Source organism: Podarcis erhardii (assembly GCF_964252035.2).
Source record: "Podarcis erhardii genome assembly, chromosome: 1".
In the NCBI taxonomy this organism is placed as follows: Eukaryota; Metazoa; Chordata; class Lepidosauria; order Squamata; family Lacertidae; genus Podarcis; species Podarcis erhardii.
In genome coordinates this window covers 120574549-120599538 of record NC_138497.1, presented here as the reverse complement: position 1 = coordinate 120599538, position 24990 = coordinate 120574549, and the positions used below count along the sequence as shown (strand labels likewise).

The 24990-nt window shown below is 42.3% G+C and overlaps 1 protein-coding gene across 1 annotated transcript in view; it reads left to right on the top strand.

The window, feature by feature from the left end:
- Nucleotides 1–24990, top strand: part of UBR3 (ubiquitin protein ligase E3 component n-recognin 3) — a 93942-nt gene that overhangs the window by 31906 nt on the left and 37046 nt on the right. Inside the window, 7 exon segments of the mRNA XM_081850273.1 lie at nucleotides 3733–3865; nucleotides 5964–6060; nucleotides 8405–8546; nucleotides 9310–9414; nucleotides 11427–11600; nucleotides 13925–14385; nucleotides 19072–19160. Of these exon segments, the coding sequence (XP_081706399.1) occupies nucleotides 3733–3865; nucleotides 5964–6060; nucleotides 8405–8546; nucleotides 9310–9414; nucleotides 11427–11600; nucleotides 13925–14385; nucleotides 19072–19160 (1201 nt within the window).

Sequence of the window (24990 nt, the reverse complement as noted above, 5' to 3'; positions counted from 1 at the left end):
TGTACAACAAGTAAGACTATTAGAAGCCATTTTGAATGCCTTGAAACAATATTAGCATATAATTTTCATATGAAAAGTTGCATGTTGAGCTTGCAATGAAATTTGATGTTGTACTGAGCTGGAGATATAATATATATATTATATCGTATATCATATATATCATATATATATATACCAGAAGCACTCTAGTCTTTCTGATGCTGGTCTAGGAATATAAATCATCACCTTTCTTCCAACCTTCTGATTCAAAAGGATAGATTTGGGATTTACAACTGTGTTTGCCTTTCCATTAAGGGATGCGGGTGGCGCTGTGGGTAAAAGCCTCAGCGCCTAGGACTTGCCGATCGACAGGTCGCCGGTTCAAATCCCCGCGGCGGGGTGCGCTCCCGTTGCTCGGTCCCAGCGCCTGCGAACCTAGCAGTTCGAAAGCACCCCCGGGTGCAAGTAGATAAATAGGGACTGCTTACTGGCAGGAAGGTAAACGGCGTTTCCGTGTGCTGCACTGGCTCGCCAGATGCAGCTTCGTCACGCTGGCCACGTGACCCGGAAGTGTCTCCGGACAGTGCTGGCCCCCGGCCTCTTACGTGAGATGGGCGCACAACCCTAGAGTCGGACACGACTGGCCCGTACGGGCAGGGGTACCTTTACCTTTACCTTGCCTTTCCATTGAATTAAACTGCCTTCCCCAGATTGGGTTCTTGCACTCCAGGGAGTAATTGGGCAATATGCCAGGACAAAAATAAATAAATACTAGTGTTATCTGGTTTGTTTGAAATCCATATTTCATTCTTTTAAAAAACTGTAATGTGCATGAAGACCCAGAAGGGTGCAGTATAGTGTTCTCCTTCTGGTGAGATAATCTTCCATATTTAAACATGTGAAATCTGTCTTCCTCCCCTGTTAGCAACCAAAGGGTGAGATTTTTTAAAAAAACCACAACTAGCCAAGGCTTTAGTGTTGTTGCGCAGCTTTCTTTTTCTTACCGATGTGCATATCCTTAATCTAGTGTAATGTGGATTAAGATGGATTAGTAATACCACTACAGTGGTGCCTCGCAAGACGAAAATAATTCGTTCCGTGAGTCGCGTCGCCTTGCGATTTTTTCGTCTTGCGGAGCGCGGATTCCCCAGGTATTAACGGTTTTACGAAAAAGGAAGCAAACTCGCAAGACGTTTTTGTCTTGCAAAGCAAGCCCATAGGGAAATTCGTCTTGCGAAGCACCTCGAAAAACGGAAAACCCTTTCGTTTAGCGAGTTTTTCGTCTTGCGAGGCATTCGTCTTGCGGGGCACCACTGTATATTCATGCAATTATGTCCTTATACCAAATAACATTTTGCAATTGTGATGGTGTCGTTTTTCGAAATGATGGACATTCTTTGGGGTTTTTTTGTTACAGCTTCCTAGCACCTCTGGAATAAGCATTTAGTTATGTAACTAACCATTCTCTTAGTCTGAATTGTGCAAACATGTATTTGAATTCTATGTGCTGCCTCCAAGAAAACTTTCAACATTAACACTTAAAATGATGGACCGAACACCATTTAATTGTGCAATATAGACCTCTTCTGGTGAAGTGAAGCAACTGCAGAAATCCCTGTTGCTTCTGCCCACCAAAAGACATGCTTACACAGTGGTACCTTAGTTCTCAAACAAATTGGCTCCCGATTGCCGAAAACCTGGAAGTACGTGTTCCGGTTTCCAAACGTTTTTCAGAAGCCGAACGTCTGATGCGGCTTCCGTTTGAGTACAGGAAGCTCCTGCAGCCAATCGGAAACTACGCCTTGGTTTTCGAACGGTTTGGGAGCTGAACGGATTAAGTTTGAGAACCAAGGTACCACTGTAGAATCATAGAGTTGGGAGGGACTATGAGTGTCATCTAATCCAACCCTCTTCAATGCAGGAACCTTGATCGACATGGGACTCAAACCCACAACCCTGAGATTAAGAGTCTTATTCTCTACCGACTGGGCTATTAAAAAATGGCTGTGTATTTCTAGATGAAGTTTGGTATGCATGTGGGGATGATTAGGGAGGCAGGAGAGGATATATTCTTTAATGATATCCTTCCTAATTTGCGCTAGCAAGTTCCATATTCTAGCAGAGTTCCAAACATCCCCCTTTATAAATTATGCAGCGATCAGTTTGTTGCTGACTCATCTGAGTCTTACTATTCAAGATTCCTTCCTGGTAAAATCCCTTCTAATCCCTCTTAAAAAGAATAAACAAAAGAATCTGATTTAACGTTTTATAAAAGTAGTTTACTCACAGATTCATTCTCACAGGTTCACAGACATATCCCTGAAGGCAGGCTTAGGTTACGTAACAACTAGAACTTTTCCGTAAAGAAGTTAGTCCCAAGTGACTGCGACTAAAGTAGTCACTTCTCCAAACACACAGCAACATACAAAATGGAGAACACACACTGATCAGAACATGGAGGCTGTGTTCTCCATGCTAGTACAACAGACCACACTCTCTTCAAGTCTGTCCCAGCTCAGGAGGAAACAGGAAGTCTTCTCCTGAGTGGTGCAAAACATCCCCTAACATGTCCACTGCAGGAATGTTGTACTTGACTGCAGTTTTATTTTTTATTTTTTCCCCATATTTTTTATTCATTTTATAACACAAATAAACAACATAAACAGAAAAACAAACGATACAAACAAATTCTTCCCTTATCCTTATTTTTTCTAAACATTGTTAGGTGAGCTTCCCCAAGTCCGCCCTATCTGATTTTCATTTTACCTCATCTTTAGCAGTTTACATATATCATAATTTTAACCATTTTTTAAATCACACTTACTTTTACCATAAAAATCTTCACATTCTATCCCTTACAAGTAATACTATTTTAAAATACGCTATCTTCTACTTCTAACCCTACAGCCTATATCCACTCCCAAAGCTATTCTAAGATTTAAACATTAACATATTTTTTTCAAAAAATCTTTAAACTTCTTCCAGTCTTCTTCCACCGTCTCTTCTCTCTGGTCTCGGAGTCTCCCAGTCAGTTCGGCAAGTTCTATATACCGTATTTTTCACTCTATAAGACGCACCCGACCATAAGACACCTAGTTTTAGAGGAGGAGAACAAGAAAAAAAAATCTCTCCCTCTGCGCTGAGAGGGAAAGCTGTGTAGCGCCCCTCCAGCGAAGCGAAGTCAGAACAGCAAGAGGGATTGCTGCGCACCAATCCCTCTCGCTCTCCTGGCTTCAGGAATAGCTGCGCAGCCTGCATTCGCTCCATAAGACACACACACACATTTCCCCTTACTTTTTAGGAGGGGAAAAGTGCGTCTTATAGAGCGAAAAATACAGTAGTCCATCATCTTCCTCTGCCATTGAATGCAGTTTTACAACCCACGATGCAGTGGTGACTTTTTGTAATGGAAAGCACTTCTCACATGAGGCAAGGCATACAATTTCTACTGACCCTCCCCACCACCTCACACATGCGCACTGGCAGGCCTCCACAGCGTCCTGTATATGTATACTGTTGCAGAGGATTAACCAACCCTCAAGTACAGCTAGAGTGGGTGCTAGAGTGACCAGGGAGAGTTGAAAAACAATAAGCTGCCCCATCTTGCAGAAGTGTTTTCTTACTAGTTCAGGGCCACCATTGGATACAACCCGAATAAAGTTAACATATGCAACGCTCATGGGAACGAACACCTTTTTGTTGAAAATATTGGGTAATTGTTGTTTACCTTAACACGAGGATCACATTCCAGAAAACCCAAATCCGAAAAGTGGCATTATTCCTGGAAGCTTAAGCTTTGAATCAATGCTGTCAGCTGTAGCTGATTTTAAGGCTCCCGTGTTTGAACCTGGGGGCTCTATGCAGCAAGGAATGTATACACCTAAAGGTATGTTCAGTTTTTATGGGTGTTTTAGTGTGAATCTGCAATATATGTATGGGTTCTTAATGAGCTGGTATTAATTACAACTCTAGAAATTTGTTGTTGATGATTTATTTATTTATTTATTTACACCCCCGCCCATCTGGCCGGGTCTCCCCAGCCACTCTGGGCGGCTTCCAATAGAATATTAAAAACACAATAAAACATCAAACATTAAAAACTTCCCTAAACAGGGCTGCTTTCAGGTGTCTTCTAAAAGTCAGGTAGTTGTTTATTTCTTTGACATCTGATGGGAGGGCGTTCCACAGGGCGGGCGCCACTACCGAGAAGGTCCTCTGCCTGGCATCTCTAAGATGTAAACAGTTTAGAGATAGTTGACTTCAGTTGAGTATTATGTGAATTTTGGTGGATTAATAAAAATTTTCAGAATTTCATTGTTGTTACATGCTTTCAACTTTTTTGCTTTTCCTTCCCTAATTCCTCTCTTTAAACAAGTGGTTGTTTTTCACACTTTGAACACCATCATGATATGTACAAGAACCAAAATAGTTGATCGGCGAACAGGATACATTGTAATTGTGTATGTTGAGTAATGATAATAACGATATTTGTTTGAGAATGTTGGCACAAAACGGAAACACTTAGTTGCTGAAAACCTACATTGTGGTTCAGCATGCACGTAGGTTAAGCCAAACCTTATCTAAACATAGACAGACGTGGGCACTGAGGGGAAAAAAATTGTGAATATGCTACTCCTTCCCCGGTCCTGCTGCAGCCATGCTACCCAGTGCTAAGCTGCAATTTGGCTTAGCATTATGTGTGATCCCACCTTCATGGTTTGTCTTGTTTTAAACAAACCAACAGTTGTATCTAGAACAAAGTTTTAAACCATAAACCTCAGGGGCAGCTTTAGAGCATCCCATTTGATGGTGCTCTTGTGCCTACCAGATAGGGGACCATTATTCTTATCTGAAAGGTGTTTCAGAGTGAGCTTTAGGACGCCTCCAAGATCCAACATAAGTGTGGCCATACTTAAGATTGGATTTGAGGAGTGGACTGTCCATTGCGTAGCCTTGTGTGTGCATACGTTATGTGTATTACGTTACAGTGGTACCTCGGGTTAAGTACTTAATTCGTTCTTAACCTGAAACTGTTCTTAACCTGAAGCACCACTTTAGCTAATGGGGCCTCCTGCTGCCGTCGCGCTGCCAGAGCCCGATTTTTGTTCTCATCCTGAAGCAAAGTTCTTAGCCCAAGGTACTATTTCTGGGTTAGCCAAGTCTGTAACCTGAAGCGTATGTAACCCGAGGTACCACTTTATTTCTTATCAGTTGTGGTATGAGAGTGGTTTGGCTCATTTAGGTTATTTTCATGCTTGATTAGCAAGCAAATGGGCATTTTAACTGATACTCCAAGGGAGAGGTAAGAGAGAGCTTCTTGTAGAGTGACAATGTTTTCCTGCCTCTGGCAAGTGGAGAAGTATAGTCCCACTTGGTGGTTTCGTAGTGCCCACTTAGAAACACCTTTTGGATAAAACTAAGAGTTCCTTCTCATTAACGTGTCCTCCTTCTTCATGTTGTTATTTGAAGTACAGTGGTACCTCAGGTTACATACGCTTCAGGTTACATACGCTTCAGGTTACAGACTCTGCTAACCCAGAAATAGTGCTTCAGGTTAAGAACTTTGCTTCAGGATGAGAACAGAAATCGTGCTCTGGCAGCGTAGCGGCAGCAGGAGGCCCCATTAGCTAAAGTGGTGCTTCAGGAAAAGAACAGTTTCAGGTTAAGAACAGACCTCCAGAACGAACTAAGTACTTAACCTAAGGTACCAATGTACATGAATAAACAAAATAGTCAGCTACTTTAGTTCTTAATCATTCAATATTTTTCAAGCACACCAGTATAAACTCAGGGTTTTAATGGTTGTTAATTGGATTTCATTGTCTGGTGTTTTTAGATGTTTATATGATCAGGTGAAGGTATGGTATGCTTGTAAGTGATTCTTTGTGTGTGAAGTAATTTGTATTTTATCTTTTTTAAAAAAAGTAAATCTTGAATAAATTTCAGAACTTAATGTCAAACATGTTCTATTTCTCTAACAATAGCTGAAGTCTGGGATAAGGAGTTTGACCCAGTCATGGTAATTCTCCGAACTGTTTACCGTAGAGATGTGCAATCTGCGATGGACAGATATACAGCATTGTAAGTTGAATGTATTCTAAAATGAATACTATATTATGTAATAGTAATATACAGTGCCTTTTATTCTTAGACAGTGAACCCGTTGGCATGTCATGCAAAGCCAGTTTGTTTTAAATTGTGGCTTAATCGTGATTCTTAATTGTGAATTGTTTGTTCGCTTCAAACAAACCATGAGAAATAAGACAGAAGTAAGCCCAGATTTGTTACTGACTTTATTTCTTGCTTACCACTTGTGGTTTGTGTGAATAAAAACGTTCCATACTATGACTTGTCTGAGTACATTCTTAAAAGTAGATTAATACTCAATCTGCTGCCGTAGTTAGCAAGGGCAAAATCATTCCATTTACACCTTGTTGCCACTCACTTGAAACAAATTATTATTCAGCTGGCTTGGGTCAGTATACGGCTGAAGTCCTTACAAGTATAATTTTGTGCTTTTCACTGGTGCAATTTTGTGAAACGTGTACCTTTTAAGTTTTTTTTTAAAAAAACTTCGTTTTGTGAAGTGGCATGTCAAAATGATGTATTGCCTGCCATTTTGAAGAAATACATAACCTTTTCAATTTTTAGTGAACTGAATAATATGTTCCTTGAAGCCACGTAAAAACAAATTGGAAGTCAACCTTTTGGATTTATCCTTCCCTCCCATCTCCTCCCCTCCTACCCAATATTTGCATCTTGAAGAACTGTTCTAGATATACAAACTGGAAATGTTACCCATCTAGAGATTTGTAGTTGTTCTTCAGTCCCATCTGTGTGGTACAACTATATTTACTACCCATATTATTAAAAAGATGATTTGTCATTGGGAGGAGACCTGGTCAGAAAACAAAGTAACATTTTTGTTTTCAAGTCTCTTCACTTGCTTGTTTCTGCTTTCCTTTTGTCAGCTGTGAGTTACAGGTTTAAGATGAAATTCTCTGGCAAAAATGGGAACATCCTGTTACCTGAAAAGATTTTGCCCTCCTTCAGCACATCTGGACTTGAGCTCAGTAGAGATGTTATGCTTAACTGTCTTAATCAGAGTTAAGAGATTGGAAGCAGGCCGCTTTTCTTTGTTGGTATTAACCATGGTGCACCAGAACATCAGCACCAGTATTAATGTTAACTGTAAACCTAGGCTTAGAAACTGGCTTGCAAACCTTTTGAATTTCTCCTCCCCTTCCATTAGTATTTACCATGATAGCACTGTTGTTGCATACTTACCTTGCTGTACTTAGGTTAACACTGACAAGGACAGGAGTGTGGAGTCCATGTGGAAGGAGGAATGGGTAGTATCAGTTGTGCTGGTGAAATCTAAGACCACAATCATAAGTACACTCAAAAGAGAGAAAACTCAAGATTTACTTTTGAGTACATGGTGCTGTGGTCTAAACCACAGAGCCTAGGACTTGCTGATCAGAAGGTTGGCAGTTCGAATCCCCACGATGGGGTGAGCTCCCGTTGTTTGGTCCCAGCTCCTGCCCACCTAGCAGTTTGAAAGCACGTCAAAGTGCAAGTAGATAAATAGGTATCGCTCCGACGGGAAGGTAAACGGCGTTTCCGTGTGCTGCTCTGGTTCGCCAGAAGCGGCTTAGTCATGCTGGCCACATGACCCGGAAGCTGTACACCGGCTCCCTCGGCCAATAAAGCAAGATGAGCGCCACAACCGCAGAGTCGGTCACGACTGGACCTAATGGTCAGGGGTCCCTTTACCTTTACCTTTTACATACTTAGTACATCTGTTGATATATGAAGGTGGTGGTTGTCTCACTCTTTTTGTGATCATAATGAAAGTTATCAGCAGGAGAGAGGCAGCACTATGATGTTGAAAGCGCTTCAGAATTCAGACCGTGGGAAGCCAAAACAAAAATTATTACAATTTGGAAGACAATTGGACTTTTTTATTTTATTTTTATTGGATTTGATTTGATATGTTAATTAGATGTTTTTATTGGAAAATTAATAAACGCTTTAAAAAAAAGAAAAGAAAGAAAGTTCTCAGCTTTCACCATTCTATCTGATTTGCTGTTGGCTTTAGTATTAGAAGAGCCAGAGGCCTTTATCCAGGGATGTATCCAATGAAGGCACCCTGTTAGTGCAAGGATTTCTGCTTCCCATCTCTCCCCAGCCCCCTCAAATCTGTTCCTGGATTATGGTGAAAACCCATAATGCATTTGAGCCTATTTTATAACTGGCACCTGGCTTTCAAAATGTTCGGTGCAAGCATTTTTAATTTTTCATTTACTACCAGAAATGCTGAAAAGGGCATGCAGTCAAATGGGCATTCGTTGAGTATCACAGTTCTCAGTTGTATCGTCTGTAGCATTAACTTTGAGCAGGTTATTTTCTGGTTCTCTTACAGCTTAAAACAAAGTGGGAAAGTGCATGGAAACCCCTGGCCTCCTTACAAGAAACGGACACATTTACACCCAAGCTACAAAGGACTCATGAGGCTGTTGCACTGCAAAACTTTACACATTGTGTTATTCACTCTGCTCTACAAGGTACTACTGAATTGTTGGAGTAGGGAGGGGGAGCCAAGGGACACAAAGCTACTTCAGACTTCACATAATTTTGGTTTCTGGAGGATGTTTGCTGTGGGTACAATTTTGAAACAGTGATTTAAAAATAAAATAAAAAGTTAATAAAACTTGATTTTCCAAGGAGAAATGGAACATAACTGAATACATTTTAAGATTATTGTTAAGAGAAAATAGTGCCACAAAACCCTCTTGTTTTGCTCCTGTCCTGAAACATTCTGCACATTTTCTCAGCTATACAGGCTCAAGCTAAATTAGGTGGCCAGACTAGAATTTTTGAAACCTCATCTTGGGCTCACCTTCTCTCTCTCTCTCTCTCTCTCTCTCTCTCTCTCTCTCTCTCTCTCTCTCTCCCTCTCCCTCTCCCTCTCCCTCTCCCTCTCCCTCTCTCTCCCTCTCTCTCCCTCCCTCTCTCTCTCTCTCTCTCTCTCTGTGAACTTCTTTAATTTGTTCCTTAAAATGAAAGCTTGCATATTTCCACAACACAAACATTTTCTAGTTGTGTTTGGGAAGGTGGTGCTGTGTGTTTGTGAATTGTGACCATTTTTCTCTTGGTAAATCTTTAACAGCTGTCATTCTGGGAGGTTTTCCTGTACCGAATACTGAATCATGTGGAACTGATGTAGCTATATATTATTTCTTTCTGTTTCCCCTCCACTCCCACCGAATTCTGAAGTGGAAAAATTTTGAAAGGGAAAAAGGAAAGTAATATTTACTTTTGCTTTAGATATTAATGGATCATCAAAATCTGTCGGAACATGTCCTTTGCATGGTTTTATATTTGATTGAGTTGGGACTAGAGAACTCATCCGAGCAGGAATCTGATGAAGAAGTAAGTGCTCACATTTCTGTACCTTTTTGGTGTTGTGTTTGTATCTATAACTACATTTTTATTTTATAGACAATATATTTGCTCTGCTCGCAGCAAACTTTTACTGGAATGGAGGGATGGGGGTAAGGCAATTTTCCTTCCTTCCTCCCTCCTGTGTCCCCTGGAAAGTTATTTGGGTGGGCTAGGGGACCCTACAGAAGAGCATGGGAGGTGGCACTGTGGACTGTAGGAGGAGGGGGACATTACTGAAAATTGCCCCTTTCCTGCAGTTGGCGCCTCTGCTAGCATGGCGTAGTGGTTAGAGTGCTGCTTTTGGCCCTGGGTGTAAAGGTAAAGGGACCCCTGACCATTAGGTCTAGTCGTGGCCGACTTTGGGGTTGTGGCGCTCATCTCGCTTTATTGGCTGAGGGAGCCAGCATACAGCTTCCAGGTCATGTGGCCAGCATGACTAAGCCGCTTCTGGCGAACCAGAGCAGCGCCCGGAAATGGCGTTTACCTTCCCGCCGGAGCACTACCTATGTATCTACTTGCACTTTGATGTGCTTTCAAACTGCTAGGTTGGCAGGAGCAGGGACCAAACAATGGGAGCTTACCCCGTTGCAGGGATTCGAACTGCCAACCTTCTGATCGGCAAGTTCTAGGCTCTGTGGTTTAACCCACAGCGCCACCTGCGCACCAGGGTTCAAATCCCCACTCAGCCATGAAGCTCACGGGGTGACCATGGGGCAGCTACTCACTCTCAGCCTAACCTACCTCACAGGGTTGCATGTTCGCCCTCTTAACTCCTTGCCTGAAAAGTGAGCTCATTAAAGAAGGCCCCAGACCGTCCTTCTCCAGCCTTGGGTCCTCAGATGGACTACACTCCCATCTGGAAACTCTGGGTTGGAGAAGACTGCCATTCTGGATCTAATCCACTATCATTTCAGAGCCTTATTTTAATGGTGGTGTTGTGACGTGGGGTTTGTGATTTCAGCTCTCTTGACATAATATGCTGGAGACAGTTCTCTAGTAGCACTTCTTTATTAAAGCAACAAGACTGAGACCTGAGGAGGGGAGAGCTACATTTATAGGGACAGGGAACTAGCTAGAAAGGATACATTTTGGAGGGAACAATGTCAGGCAATCACAGTCCTGCCTTTTGGAGGAAACCAATAAGACAGAGGATCCAAATACAGCAGCTTAAATGAACCAATAGTAGCTGTACCCTCTGGAACCAAAAGGCAGTTACTTTACCCTAATGCAAATACAGACAATAATAATACAGATATAAAATCCTTTGACTCAATACACAACAGGTGGGCTGCTCATTGTGGGTGGAAGTTGGCCCCTAGGAGTAACTCAAAGACTTCTAGTGCAGTGAGCTCAGAGCCTGAAAATCCCAACTCAGTCATGAGCCCACCGGGTGGCTTTAGGCAAGCTAAACAGCCTCAGCTCACCAGGTGCCATACAGGGATAGCAATACTTCACAAGGCTATCATGGCAACACGAGAACAGGGCCTTCTCTGCAGTTGCTCCCTGTCTGTGGAATGCTCTCCCCAGGGAAGTTCGCCTGGCACCTTCATTATACACCTTTAGGTGCCAGGCAAAAGCATTCCTTTTTAACCAGCCATTGGTTAATTTGATTTACATCCTATGCCCTTTTAAAATGTGGTTTTTTGTGGTGGAGGGCACTATTGGGTTGTTGTTTTTATTTTTATTATGTATTTTGTGGTTTTATATCTTGATTTTATTCTGTGAACCGCCTTGAGACCCCGGGTATAGAGCGGTATAGAAATTCAATAAATAATAATATTGGGAGAATGTATATAGCACGTAACATTGCATAGTACTGTCACCTTAGTATTTCGGGAGCATTTTCCCCAGACACTTAAAGTGCTCTGTAAATACTAAGGTGGCAGCCCCAGTTATTCAGGAATAATTTTCCTCCATGTGCGGATTGGATGGGTTGCACTGATCACATCTGGTGCTGATGGCCTGCTTTGTTTTTGTTTGTTTAATGGCTGATGTGCCAGGATTCCATGGGAGGACAAGAGCGCTGCCACGATAGTTGGTTCCCAGGGAATAACTTGGTATCTAACATGCGCCACTTCATTAATTACGTGCGCGTCCGAGTCCCAGAGACGGCCCCAGAGGTGAAAAGAGAGCCACCTGCAAGTACCAGTGCCGATGGCTCAGCAGCTTCTCAGGTAAGGATGAGATCTTGCAGATTTATTATTACGGTTCAGGATCTCATAAGTCAATATTGGTCAGTGTGGTTGAATTAAGCTCTGCTGAACATATAGCTGTTCGTATTTGATACTTCAAGACCTGGTATGTAATAATCACATTTCTTAGGGTGTTTTAATGCCATCCTTTTCCTCCAACTTCCCAGAATCCCAGGCGGCCTAAAGGACTTCAGAGAGAGGTAGAATTCTGTGTATCTTGCGTTCTAATGGCAAGATGGCTTTAGCTGTGCTGACCCTAACTTCCCTGCAATTCCACAGTCTTTTCAAGAATGTTATTAAGAAATAGCCGCCATTGCATATTTCTAACGATTGTGTTAAAAAAAAAGCGCATTGGCCTAGAACATGGCAATCCTTTTTGGTTCCAAATTAATTGTGCCATCTGCTGGAGATAACCTTTTTTTAAAAAAAAAGGGGGGGGGAGAATTGCTAGCCTGTTGGAATAAATACTGGCTGCTTTGAGTGTGTGTGAATTTCTGCTGCAGTTCTTGCTAACATTTAATAATGCTCCTGCTCTTTAGCTTCCCATTTTCAATAAGCCTGGCCCTCAATCTTGTTAGAAATTACTTGAAATGATAAATGGTTAGTTGATTCATCTTTGTGAACACATGATTAACTTGTTTGAATGATTTATAGCCAATTCATAATGGGGTTGCCACCTTTTTGGGTGGAGGGATGGTGAAGAACAGAGCCATGGCTCATTTTCTTATAGTAAATCAAGTATACACTACTACATATTTCATTAGCAGCAAGGCTATGCTAAAAGGAAAATGCTTAATGGAAGGCAAGCGTCACAGTTATTTTTTAAGGACAGAGCAGCAACTCCGTAAAATAATCACATTTGTCCTGGTATAGCAGGTATGTCCAACAAGTAGATCGTGATCTACTGGTAGATCACTGGACGTCTGTGGCAGATCACTGGTAGATCATTGGCTCCCCCCAAAGTAGCTGAACAACTGTGGCTCCCCTAAAAAAAAGCACAACATTTTACCTCCTCCCTGAAACAACTCAACAACTTTGACCTGAACGCCCAAAAAGGGGATAGATCACTGCCAGTTTTTAACTGTGAGGAGATCGCAGTCTCTTGGGAGTTGGCCACCCCTGTGGTATAGAACAAATTTTAACAAAAATTGCAGCTGTAAAATGCACATGGTTTTTTTGACCCACCTGCAGAGCCGATAACACCCCCTAGTCCCTCTTTAAATAATGCAACGTGCTCTTTTTTTCTACATACATATCTCAAATTTATAACAATTCTCATAGTAGAATGTACACAGTGGTATTCCAAACTTTTGAAAAGGGACTGGAGCCTTTTTAATCATAAAGTTTTTTAGCTGTAAACTTTGTGTATTGGGGGGTGGGGGTGGTTTTGTTTTACTGCATACATATTGGGAATGTTCAAAAGTGTTAAGCAGTTTGGAGCTGGCTGTGGGATTACTTTCCCCCTGCCTTTAGAAGTGCTAATTTCCCCAGTCCTTCCTCTGCTGCCCTTAACTGTGACTGAACTTAACATCTGCAACTACATTTGGTTATGATTAAGGCTAACCAAGACGGGAAATCTGAGAGAACCTTGGTTACACTAAACTGCTGATCATATTTGGGTTTGGATACAACCCTAAACCATAGCTTGTTCAGCTTTAACCCACCCAAGCCAACTAATTATGGTTTGTGTGAGGTCAACAAACCACTGCCTGAAATTATGGTTTTATGTTGGCTTGTGTTAACTGTGATTTGTTGTATCAAAACTCAGTATCGTGGCTTAATCCTAGTCCATGCCACTGCCAAAACGTTTGGAAACCAAAGCGCGGCTTCTGATTGGCTGCAGGAAGCTCCTGCAGCCAATCAGAAGCCCCATCAGACACTTGGCTTCCAAAAATAGTTCACAAACCAGAACAGTCACTTCTGGTTTTCGGCGTTTGGGAGCCAAAACGTTCAAGAACTAAGGTGTTCAAAAACCAAGGTACAACTGTACTTAATTGTGGGTAAGATTGGCGGGGGGCGGTATGGTTTCTTCAGAAGGGTATGCTGGAGAGGCAGATAATCCTGTGGCCTGCTTTTAATTGCATTACTTTGTTAAGCATTTGGGAGTTATATGTGTGCACCAACCTTGGGAGATTGTGAAGTATATTTTAAATGTGAATGTACTTTGAAGGTGTGGCAGTTTTTGTTTTAAACAGCTAAGTAACAAATTGAAATTATTTTAAACGTAATTTTAGTTTAGCTTGTAGTTTTCATACTTACTGATTACTGTATCTAATGCCCTTTTCTTATTTTTTTCCCCCCTTAAGAATTCAGGAACAGCACAAGTGTTCAGTCTGGTTGCAGAGCGCAGAAAGAAGTTTCAGGAAATCATCAATCGGAATACTACTGAAGCCAACCAGGCTGTCCGACCCAAGACTTCAATGAAGTGGTCTGCTCCAGGTGCAACTCCCCAGCTGACAACAGCTATCTTGGAAATCAAGGAAAGCATATTGTCTTTGCTAGTGAAGCTTCACCATAAACTGTCAGGAAAGCAGAACTCTTATTACCCACCCTGGCTGGATGACATGGAAACGTTAATTCAGTGCGAAAACCCTAAGCACTTACATGGGGATGGAATGACTGCGGTGGAAAGGATTTTATTGAAAGCTGCACTTCAAAGCAGATTGAACAAACGTATCATTGAAGAAATATGTAGAAAAGTGACTCCACCTGTACCACCAAAAAAGATTAGTCCGGCAGAGAAGAAAATTTTGGACAAAGAAGAAAGGTAATTGGGGCAGGGTTATTTCAGTGTTTGATTAGGAAGTTTGACAATATTCTGTGTTAACAGGCTTCTAGTTCTTCATTTGAGACCTTTATGAATTTAGGGCACTGGTTGGCAGTAGACTTGACTATTGCCAACTATTGTTGATGCTGGAAGAAAACAGACTGGCAGGAAGAGCTAGGGAAATGGGTGCTTGCTGCATTTCCTTTCCCCTTGTACCCATGTCTCAAGAGGGAAAATGTTGTCATAATCTGCCCTCCACTGTCTTAACAGGGCTGCAGTTCTAAGGGCGTGTGCGTGCGTGCATTGATTCTACCGGGGTACCTTGGTTTACAACCGTAATCCGTTCCGGAGGTCTGTTTGCAAACCAAAACAGGTTGTAACCCAAAGGCACGCTTTCGGCAATGGGGCCTCCCAAAAAAATTTGTTTGCAATCCAAAAAAAAAAGGGTTGTAATCCCCCCCAAAATTTGCAAACCGGGACACACACTTCTGGGTTTGACGTGTTTGTAATCCAAAACGTATGCAAACCAGACTGTTTGCAAACCAAGGTACCACTGTATTTGTATTGCTATAAAACACATTTCCCCCCTCTAAACCTTACTGGCAGTGTGTGCTTAGTGTGATACCCACACATGAGCTTTCATAAGAGGCACATTGCGACCTATACTGTTGTGCTTGTTTGAACATTCCTGCGCTAGCAGTTACCTGATAGAATAACCTGAGCAGGCAAGACTGCAGATCATCCTGACTCTTTTTGTGGATCCCCACCCCCAGTGTGTGGTGAAATGGGGGCCAGGCCCCTCCCTCCACACCTTTCATGCTGCTTCTCACTCCACCTGAACATCAAATCACCAAGTTGCTTGGGAGCCATTGCAGCATTTCTTTGTGGAGGTAAAGGTAAAGGACCCCTGACAGTTAAGTTCAGTCACGAAAAACTCTGGGGTTGCGGCGCCCATCTCGCTTTACTGGCTGAGGGAGCCAACGTTTGTCCACAGGCAGTTTTTCTGGGTCATGTGGCCATGACTAAGCTTAGCATGACTAAGCCGCTTCTGGCGAAACCAGAGCAGCGCACGGAAATGGCGTTTACCTTCCCACCGGAGCGGTACCTATTTATCTACTTGCACTTTTGGGGGGTGCCTTCAAACTGCTAGGTTGGCAGGAGCAGGGACCGAGCAACGGGAGCTCAAGCCGTCGCGGGGATTCGAACCACCGACCTTCTGATCGGCAAGCCCTAGGCTTAGTGGTTTAGACCACAGCGCCACCCGTGTCCCTCTTTGCGGAGGAGAGAACATCAAAAGTCATGGGCATGTGGAAGGACCTGTGCTGGCAGTTCCTCCCCAAACCAGCATTGATTCTCCGTGACCATTTGGGGCAATGCTGGTATGTGGAAAACTCCTCTCCTCCCCACTCTTGCCTGCCATGGGGCTTCTGAAAACAATGCTCATGGTGGTTTGATTGATTGATTGATTGTATTTGTACAGAGTTGTTCTGCAGCTACTCCATGCTGCAAACATACTGTGTGACTGTTAAATATATATTTTTAAAAATATTTTTTATTGATTTTCTTTTCTCATAACATTCAATATCACCACTTAGCATTCATTTTTTAGTTTCCCCCCTCCCTGTTGAATGGACTCAAGCCGCTTCTTGTCCCACCCACCCAACTCGCAGCTAACACAGCGGCAAGGTAGCAGGGAATCTGCGGCGAGTTACTCCCCGTTCAGTTGGCCTCCTTGAGACCCCACTCTTCCGTGGGGTTTTTTCAGAGGTGCGCGTAGCCCTAGCGCTTCCCCTACAGATCCAAAATAGCCCAAAACGGTCGTCTCTTAACCGGACAATCCGTTTCGCGCTGCCATTCTGCTCCGCAGACTCTTAAATATGGGGAAAGCGTGGGACCTGCCGTGAAATGCATATTTTTTTAGGAATCACCTTATCTCCGTGATTTCAAATTGCCTAATCCCCCCCCCCCCATATTGTGTTTTAATTGTCGTAATTCACCTTGCGACCTTAAGGTGAAGGGTGGGCAATTAATTAAGAATCCAAATTGGCCTAATGAGGACTGAGTGTGCCTGGTGGCTACAGAATGCTGAAGGGCTGTTTTGGGGAGGAGGGGATATGGAACTGAGTGGCTGGAACCCGGAACAAGGAGCACTCCTTGCACTGCAACATTAGCTGCTGTTGATATTTAGGGTTTGCCCCCCCTCCTTTTGCACTTTCACACACCTTGGGGCTCCCTCAGTTCTGCAGATCCTTTTCATACGTTTGTATAGGTCATGCAGCTGTTTTAGCTACATACGGCAATAGCTCACTCCTGGAAATAGAGGAAATGATGCTTGCAAAAAGCCTTGACAGGAGAGGACGGGGAGGGGAGAGGGGAGCTGCGTACATATGCTTTTGTGTAAATCCAAAACGAAGATGAATCTCCGCAGGCAATTAAGCTGTTTTATGTGACCTCAGTGTGTGGAAGGAAGTCGGTAGGAATACAGAGTCCAGTTTGCCATAATGAAGACGGAGCAGGCTGTGAGCAGTCAATGATGACCTATTTTCTGGTTTCTTCGTCCTGCAAAGACAAACTTGACATCACCCACATAAGTCGTTGCCATAGAAACCAAGGCATGGAGCTAAAGAAGAATTCACCAGTGCTGCTTTGCAATATTTTTTCAATCATGGTGCGGAGCCCCCTGGGCCATGGTAGAAAATCACTGAGCTGTACTGAATTTGTCAGTTTGCTATGGCCTCCTTATTAAGGGTCTCTATTTACAGTTAGCCTGTTTAGCAAAGGCATAGCATGCGCTGAGAGGAATTCCCGGGGGGCGGCAGTGGGGTTCAGTATTATGAAAGCTGCCTCATGTTCTTGATACATCCTCCTTAAATGGGACTAAATTGTGCTTAACTGGGTACTCAGTTGCACTTGTCATATAATAAGTGATGGTGACGATGTGACGGTGATTTTAAATTGCATAAGCTAAATCTTCGGTATCCTTGAAGATCTAGAAGGTTAACTGCATAAGTTACATAATGTTTTAAAAATGGGAATAAAAACTTGCTTGTGTATATTCCTCTCATCGAAAGCCACAATTTGGACGAGAGGATTTACGCACTTGTTAAAGCTATGAAAAATATTTGGTGCCATGTCCTTTGCGTATATCGTCAGCTAATTAGTCCATTATTGTGACAGGATAATGGCAAAAAAGCATTGTATCTAGGGCAGAAGAACTCTGATTTGTTTTTGACAAGAGGTTTGTGCTGTCAAGTTAACAATTCCACTAGCTGTGTAATTACGTTTTCCGTAGGCTTTTGTGCTGTTTTTCTAGAGTTTTTAGGGAAGCTCACATCCTTCTCTGAGACAATAAAAGCATGGTTTTTGGTTGTGCAAAACCCCAGCGTTTTAACTGAGTCAGGTTCCTTATAATATCAACATTCATTTTCTGCGTACATTTCATCCTGCTGTGAATGTTTTTTTTAAATAAATCTTGTATTTTGATGTTGTGAACCGCCGAGATCTGTGGACAGAAGGCAGTATACAAATTTAATTGATAATAATAATCTGCCACATCTGCAATCACACTTCTCCCCACCCTGTCTTGACCAAGCATTGAGATTTTCCAGGGAAGGCCAAAGCTCCTTAGCATACTGTCTTGATGTGTTACACAACATGCCGTTATGTGGGAGAGGGTCTCCTCTGTAGTGGTGCCCTACTTGCAGAATGTCCTCCACTCTGGCACCAATCTTCTTCTTTTTTTTTTGGTGTCAGGCTAAAACCGGGTTATTTAGCCATTTGTAATGGCCATTGCTTGTTTTAAAGATTCTTTACTGTTTCATTGTGCATCCATTCCTGATCTGTAGTTGGGAGTTGTTGTTTTAATTACTACTGTGCCCCACTCTGAAATGCTTGGATGGAGGATATATTTTAATCAATTAATAAAGTGTGGTTGTCAGGGAACTGCCATTGGACCCAAGGGTGGCGCTGGGGCTCCCTAATGATGATGCTGGAGAGGGAACCAGCAAAGGGAGAGAGGACGCTTCTGCTGGGGAAGGAGATAGAGGTGACACCAGGGAGAAAGGGGAGTCCGAGGGAGCTGCGGAGAGAAGGCTCCAGGACTCTTCCAGTGAAACCAGCGGGGAGAGCAGGGGACCTCCTCTGGGGACGCCCACTCTGCGCAGACAGCTTTCGCGCAGAGAAGGGAAGCGACGATTGGGTGTGAAAGAACTCTTATGTTGGAAGAAATTCAGGAAACGCCCACTGACGGATTCTTCCAGTGATTGAGACAGTCATGGTGTACTGACTGTCCAGCCTGGGGGGAAAGTTTTGTCCAAACTACTCAGTTCGGAGCAGTTTGCGCTTTACGCACAAGCAACCCCATACTCCATTACAGTGGTCAATAAAGCCCCCTCTGCAGTGTGGGTGGAGCATGTTCTGCTCCTGTCTTAGACTTGTCTGGAGTTCAACTAAGAAGAGAAGGAAGAGGTAGAGGGGAAGCATACATCAAGGGCTTCTGGTATATTTGGTCATTAAAGCTTTGGGGTCTTGGGAGATTGACATGCAATAACATCAGGCAAAAATGATCGTTTCAGGTTTTATGTAACGTTTAAGATCTTCTTGTACTCTACCAACCTAAAAACAGAGCTTATGAATTGAGCTGTCTTGGCATTTGTTCACAATTGCCAATTCTTCTCTTTCACCTAGGCGACAGAAGGCCAGGGAGAGGCAACAAAAGTTGTTGGCTGAATTTGCATCAAGGCAGAAAAGCTTTATGGAAACCGCCATGGATGTTGGTAAGGTTTTATTCTCCATTTTTCTTAATATGTTTTTTTTTTCAGGTCTCAAGATCTTTGCAAAAGAGGCTAAAGGAGTATTGTTTCCTAGGGCACATTTAATGATAAGAAACAGGATATTTAGACTGAAGGGAGCGAGAAACAGCTTCCCCACTAGAGTTCATCATAGAACCCTCAAGGAAAGTTCTCACTCAGAAGTGGCTCAGTCTTCTGGTTTAGCCACATAACTGTAGTGATGGCCCTCCACTCAAATCTATTCAAATCCTGCATATAAACTTGCCCAGCAGCTTTGTGCATGGGGTTGAAATGGTAGGGGAGGGTAAAAGGAGCCCCCCAAGCTCACTGAACGTTCTGGGGAGATGATGGGCAAGTTTATATGCAGGACCAACATCAGGGTCTTTTCCAGGGAGGCTTCTCTTCTCATGAGGTGGCCAAAGTATTGGAGCCTCAGCTTCACGATCTGTCCTTCCAGTGAGCACTCAGGGCTGATTTCCTTCAGAATGGATAGGTTTGATCTTCTTGCAGTCCATGGGACTCTCAAGAGTCTCCTCCAGCACCACAATTCAAAAGCATCAATTCTTCGGCGATCAGCCTTCTTTGTGGTCCAGCTCTCACTTCCATACCATCACTACTACCAAATATGGCTAGATGATTTTGTAGGACTGACAGGATACCGTTTTCTCTGATCTCTCCTAAGCATCCATCAGAAACACAGGAGTTAACAACACCCTATCCACACAGAGTGTGTCTGAAGCTTCAGGGCTACTACCCAAACCACTTCTCAAAAAAGAGAGGTGGAAGATGGGGTTCTAGCTAAGCAAGGGAGTTCAGGAAGTGGCTTTTTGATCAAGCACTGCCCAGTCAACCTTTGTATCATTTCCACTTCCTCTAGCCAGACTTTGCTAGCTAGGGTTGATTTGCCAGTACATTCTGGAGATACTTCCCACATTGCTTGATTGAGCATTTCGTAAGCCACCCCGAGAAATCATTAAAGGGCAGGATGTGAGTACTTTGGTGGGTAGTATTGGTGGATGTTACATTTCCGGACACAATTCAAAGTGTTGATGCTGACCTTTCAAGCCCCCCATTGTTCTGCCCGGACACTCAGGTCCAGCTCTGAGGGCCTTCTGGCGCCTCCCTCGCTGCAAGAAGCGAAGCTACAGGGAACCAGGCAGAGGGTCTTCTCGGTAGTGGCACCCACCCTGTGGAATGCCCTCCCATCAGATATCAAGGAAATAAACAACTATCTGATGTTTAGAAGCTATCTGAAGGCAGCCCTGTTTAGGGAAGCTTTTAAGATTTGATGTTTTATTGTGCTTTTAATATTTTGCTGGAAGCCACCCAGAGTGGCTGGAGAAACCTAGCCAGATGGGCGGGTTATAAATAATTTATTATTATTATTATTATTATTATTATCATCATCATTATTATCATTATCATTATTATTATTATCACCATCATCATCATCATCATCATCATCATCAAATAATCAAGACAATAATGTGCTCCCCAAGACCCAGGTTCTGGCTCAGCAGATAAACTGGTAGATCCAGTGTCTGATGCCAAACAGAAGTGATTTGGGAAGTGAGAAGACAAGCCAAGAAGTAGGACATTTTCTGTGTTGACCTGAAACAATTCTGTGTAAGGGCTAGAATAGCAGCAAAGTCATCTGCCATCTCTGTAGCTTTTGTTTAAGCAGTCTGGTTGCTGCATGGTTGGGAAACTACCTGAGAAAACTGTGTTTGCCACCTTGAGTTCCTTATAGTAATAATACTGATAGTAATTTTATTTTTTTATACCCTGCCCATCTGGCTGGGTTTCCCCAGTTCCTTGGGGGAAAGGCAGAATAAAAATGCAATACATACATAAGAACTCATGAGTGGGCAACCAATGGTGTAAGTCAGGGATAGCAGGACCTGATGGAAAACCCATCGGTCCCCATTCCTGGTATAAGTGGTTGGATTTTGTGACACAACTATTCTTTTTTTATAATTATATTTTATTAATTTTCCATCAAAAGAAAATACAAATCACACCACATTACAACTTCTATAAATTTTTCCATTTTTGACTTCCTTCAGCCTCTCTGCCAATCATCTGAATTATATCTTCTTTAATTACACATTTCCAAATTTTGCTATTGCCTTTATGCCTACCCCCCACTTCTATTTTCCCTTTTTACAATATTTCTTATGTTATTACAAAGCTTCTTTAAATGCCACTAACATTATTCCATTATCACTTATACACTCCCAATACTCAACTAACTTTCCCCAGTCCTCGATGAACTTTTGATCTCGTAGATATCTGATCTTCCCAGTCAGTTTATCAAGTTCTGCATAGTCCATCAGCTTCATTCTCCACTCCTCCAGCGTTGGTATTTGTTCTTGTTCCCATTTCTGGGCCAGTAATATTCTTGCCGCAGTCACTGCATATTGGAAAAGTTTATGATCCTTTCTATTTATCTCATTTCCGACAATTCCTAAGAGAAAGGCCTCTGGTTTCTTAACAAATGTATATTTCAACATTTTTTTCATTTCATTATATATCAACTCCCAGAAGCTTTTCACTTTCTTACATTCGTGACACGACTATTGTCAGTGGAGAAAGACACATTTAGTCCATATTGCAGCAGATGGCTGACTTTCAAAACTGTCTGACTTGCAAGTGGAATCACCTCATTTTAGAATTTTATCACTTGTGATTTTTTAAAAAAATTATACAGAACTTAATGTGTTCTGATTTAATGTTAATCCAGAGAATTCATATGGAACATCCTTTTGATAAGTCTCTTATTAACTCAGCGTGATTCTGCAGCCCAGCTTTCAATTCCTGGAGCAAATTATTTTTGAGGAGTTGCGGGTAGGGAAGGTACATACTCATTTTAATAGCAAGGTGACACAGGTTTTCCTTCTGGATTTTATAGGACAATAGATTAGCTTCTACTCGTCGTCTGGGAATACACATGCTGTGTTAGGGCAAAAGATATTAACATTCTGACAGTTGCTTCTGTGCTTGGACACAGTGCTTTGCAAGAGCAGTGTTGCTTCCCGTTAACAGATTGTAAAAACCACACTTAGCATGTGGGGTTTCCAGTGCTTAAGCTAAGGCGTTGCAGAAACATACAATATTTAGTGTCAAGTTAAGCATTATTCTCATGGATCAAGATAATTTCAGTAACCTAGTGCTACTTGATATTTGATTTGAGGGTTTTGCTCTGTTTCGTTTTAAAAGATTTGTACATTTGACATTGTTGAAAGCTGTCTATGGGCAATTAGGAGTACCAACCATACATTTTATCCCCAGTTCCTTTATTCACAGTAATCTACTATTAGCTGGTTAAAAAACCAGTTGTGGCTAGTGGTAGCAATTGCCCTAGTGTAGTGGTAATAGGATACATCAGGCTTCCTCCACCTCAGCCCTCCAGATGTTTTAAGACTACAGTTCCCATCATCCCTGACCACTGGTCCTGCTAGTTAGGGATCATGGGAGTTGTAGGCCAAAAACATCGGGAAGGCTGAGGTTGAGGAAGCCTGGTATGCATTTACTTTCCCAGTTGCTTACAAATGCCTAGGTAATCTCAATACGACCCACTACTGCTGCTACTATTACTACTACTAATAATAACAATTTATTATTTATACCCCACCCATCTGGCTGGGTTTCCCCAGCCACTCTGGGCGGCTTCCAACAAAAGATTAAAAATACAACAAAAGATTTAAAAAACTTCCCTAAACAGGGCTGCCTTCAGATGTCTTCTAAACATCAGATAGTTGTTTATTTCCTTGACATCTGATGGGAGGGCGTTCCACAGGGCAGGCGCCACTACCAAGAAGGCCCTCTGCCTGGTTCCCTGTAACCTCACCTATCACAGTGAGGGAACCACCAGAAGGCCCTCGACGCTGGACCTTAGTGTCCAGGTTGAATGTTGGCAGTAGAGACGCTCCTTCAGGTATACTGGGCCAAGGCCGTTTTAAAGGTCATAATGGAAAATAATGCCTATTTCTGAACCATCGAGAATGTTCCCTTCTCTAATAATAAAGCTGTGAGCATGATTCCACTAATTCTAATTAATAATAACGCTTGCACATAACTGTTTTTGAGCTGCTGTAGCCTTTTAGCTAGACCTACATGTAATGTTCTTTAGTCTGTATGATGTAACTGCATAACTATGAACTATGCATTTGCTATATTTAAAGTAATATATTCAAGTTCTTAATTTAGGCCGGTACTGCAGTGGCTTTGAAATCTGGTTTGGAAAACTTTTTTTTTTTTTAGCTGTTATTAAACAGCACACAGATTTTGTGCCAAAATCTAAAGTAGCTCACCGTGTTCTGTTTTCATGCACTACAGCAATAAGGAGACTTTAACAAGATATGCTATCTTTAGTTGAGTGGTTGATTTAATCAGTTTTATGCAGCTATAGCAATTGCCTAATAAATCAGTGATATTATTGAAGATGCTTTCTCCTTTCCTATACTGAACAACAGAGGTGACTTCCTTATTGTTGCTTTGCTCCTGCTGTTATGTAGTTAGTAATCAAAACATTGCGTATTCAAATCCTATTGATTTCAGCAGGAAAAGTTGAAACACACATTTTAATAATCTGTCAAAGTACAGGAATACTCAGTGCAGGATGTTCCTTCTGCATGGCTGTACAGTCTGTGGCAGGAGGGGTAACTAGATGTAATGGTTAAAACAATAATGAATTGTTTTCTATACAGAGGTATATCCTATGATTCTGTAAATTGATGATTGATTTGTATAGTGTGGTTGACTTCTCTTGTCACAGCAAGCCTTAACATTTGAATGTGTTTATATTCAATACTCAATTGAAAATACTTGCCATTATATTTCCAAAGCCGTTAAAAAGTTTGTTTGTTTTTTAGTGATTTATTAGGAAAGCTTTCCTAATAGATTCTTTTTTATCTTTGGAAACGGTGACCTGAATTCCTTTATAGGTTGAAAACATACAGGAGAAATGTTGTTTTCCTATTTCTATTTACATAATGTCTAGCTTCCCTGAGAGAAATTAATATGGAAAGACTATACTTTCAGGGGTCACTTCTATAGCGCACAACTAGAGAAATTAATATAGAAATGAATTGGTTTTTAAACATGAAAACTACCGTATTCATTTCATCTGTTGTTCTTTCAGTTGCCACTGGGTGGTGATAAAAGTGCATATAGTGTCAAAAACAATAATCTTAAATGTCAAAGACAATATGCTTCTTTTTCTTCCTGCTCCCTGGTTTCCCCCCTAGATTTTGGCAGCATTGCCATTAAGAAACTAAAGGAAAACAGCATCTTCCCTGCGACCAAGGTTACACTTTTCTCCTTGCCTGTGATAATGGAGTTCCCCGTCATGGACTTGAATGTGCAGCCAACCTCTGCAGAAAGCAGTTTTGCCAGCCCGTTGCTTGGGGTTTTGCTCACCATAGAGCTGGCAAATCTCCTTGTGGTGTGGTTCCTGGCAAGCACCTGGCAGTTGGGGGCTTCAGAAGCACCTTGCAAGGGGCTTTGACAGGTGGGCAGAACAACCAAGCTATAATTTATCTGATTACATCGGTTTATTGGCCGGTGGGTTGTCTCACTCCCCTGCCAAAGTTGGTCCAAGTGGGTGGGGACAGATAATGAGGCCAGAAGTGTTCCCCACCCCTGTTCTAGTCCTTCAGTGAGAGAAACGTCCCACATGATGCTTTCTAAAAGTTCTTCTGGTTTTTCTCATCCGTTGTCTCATGCCAAGTCCCAACTTTTCAAAGTTTGGATTGAAAAAACAGGACTTAGATAGATAAGGGGCTATTGAAATGAAACACACAGAACATTCCAA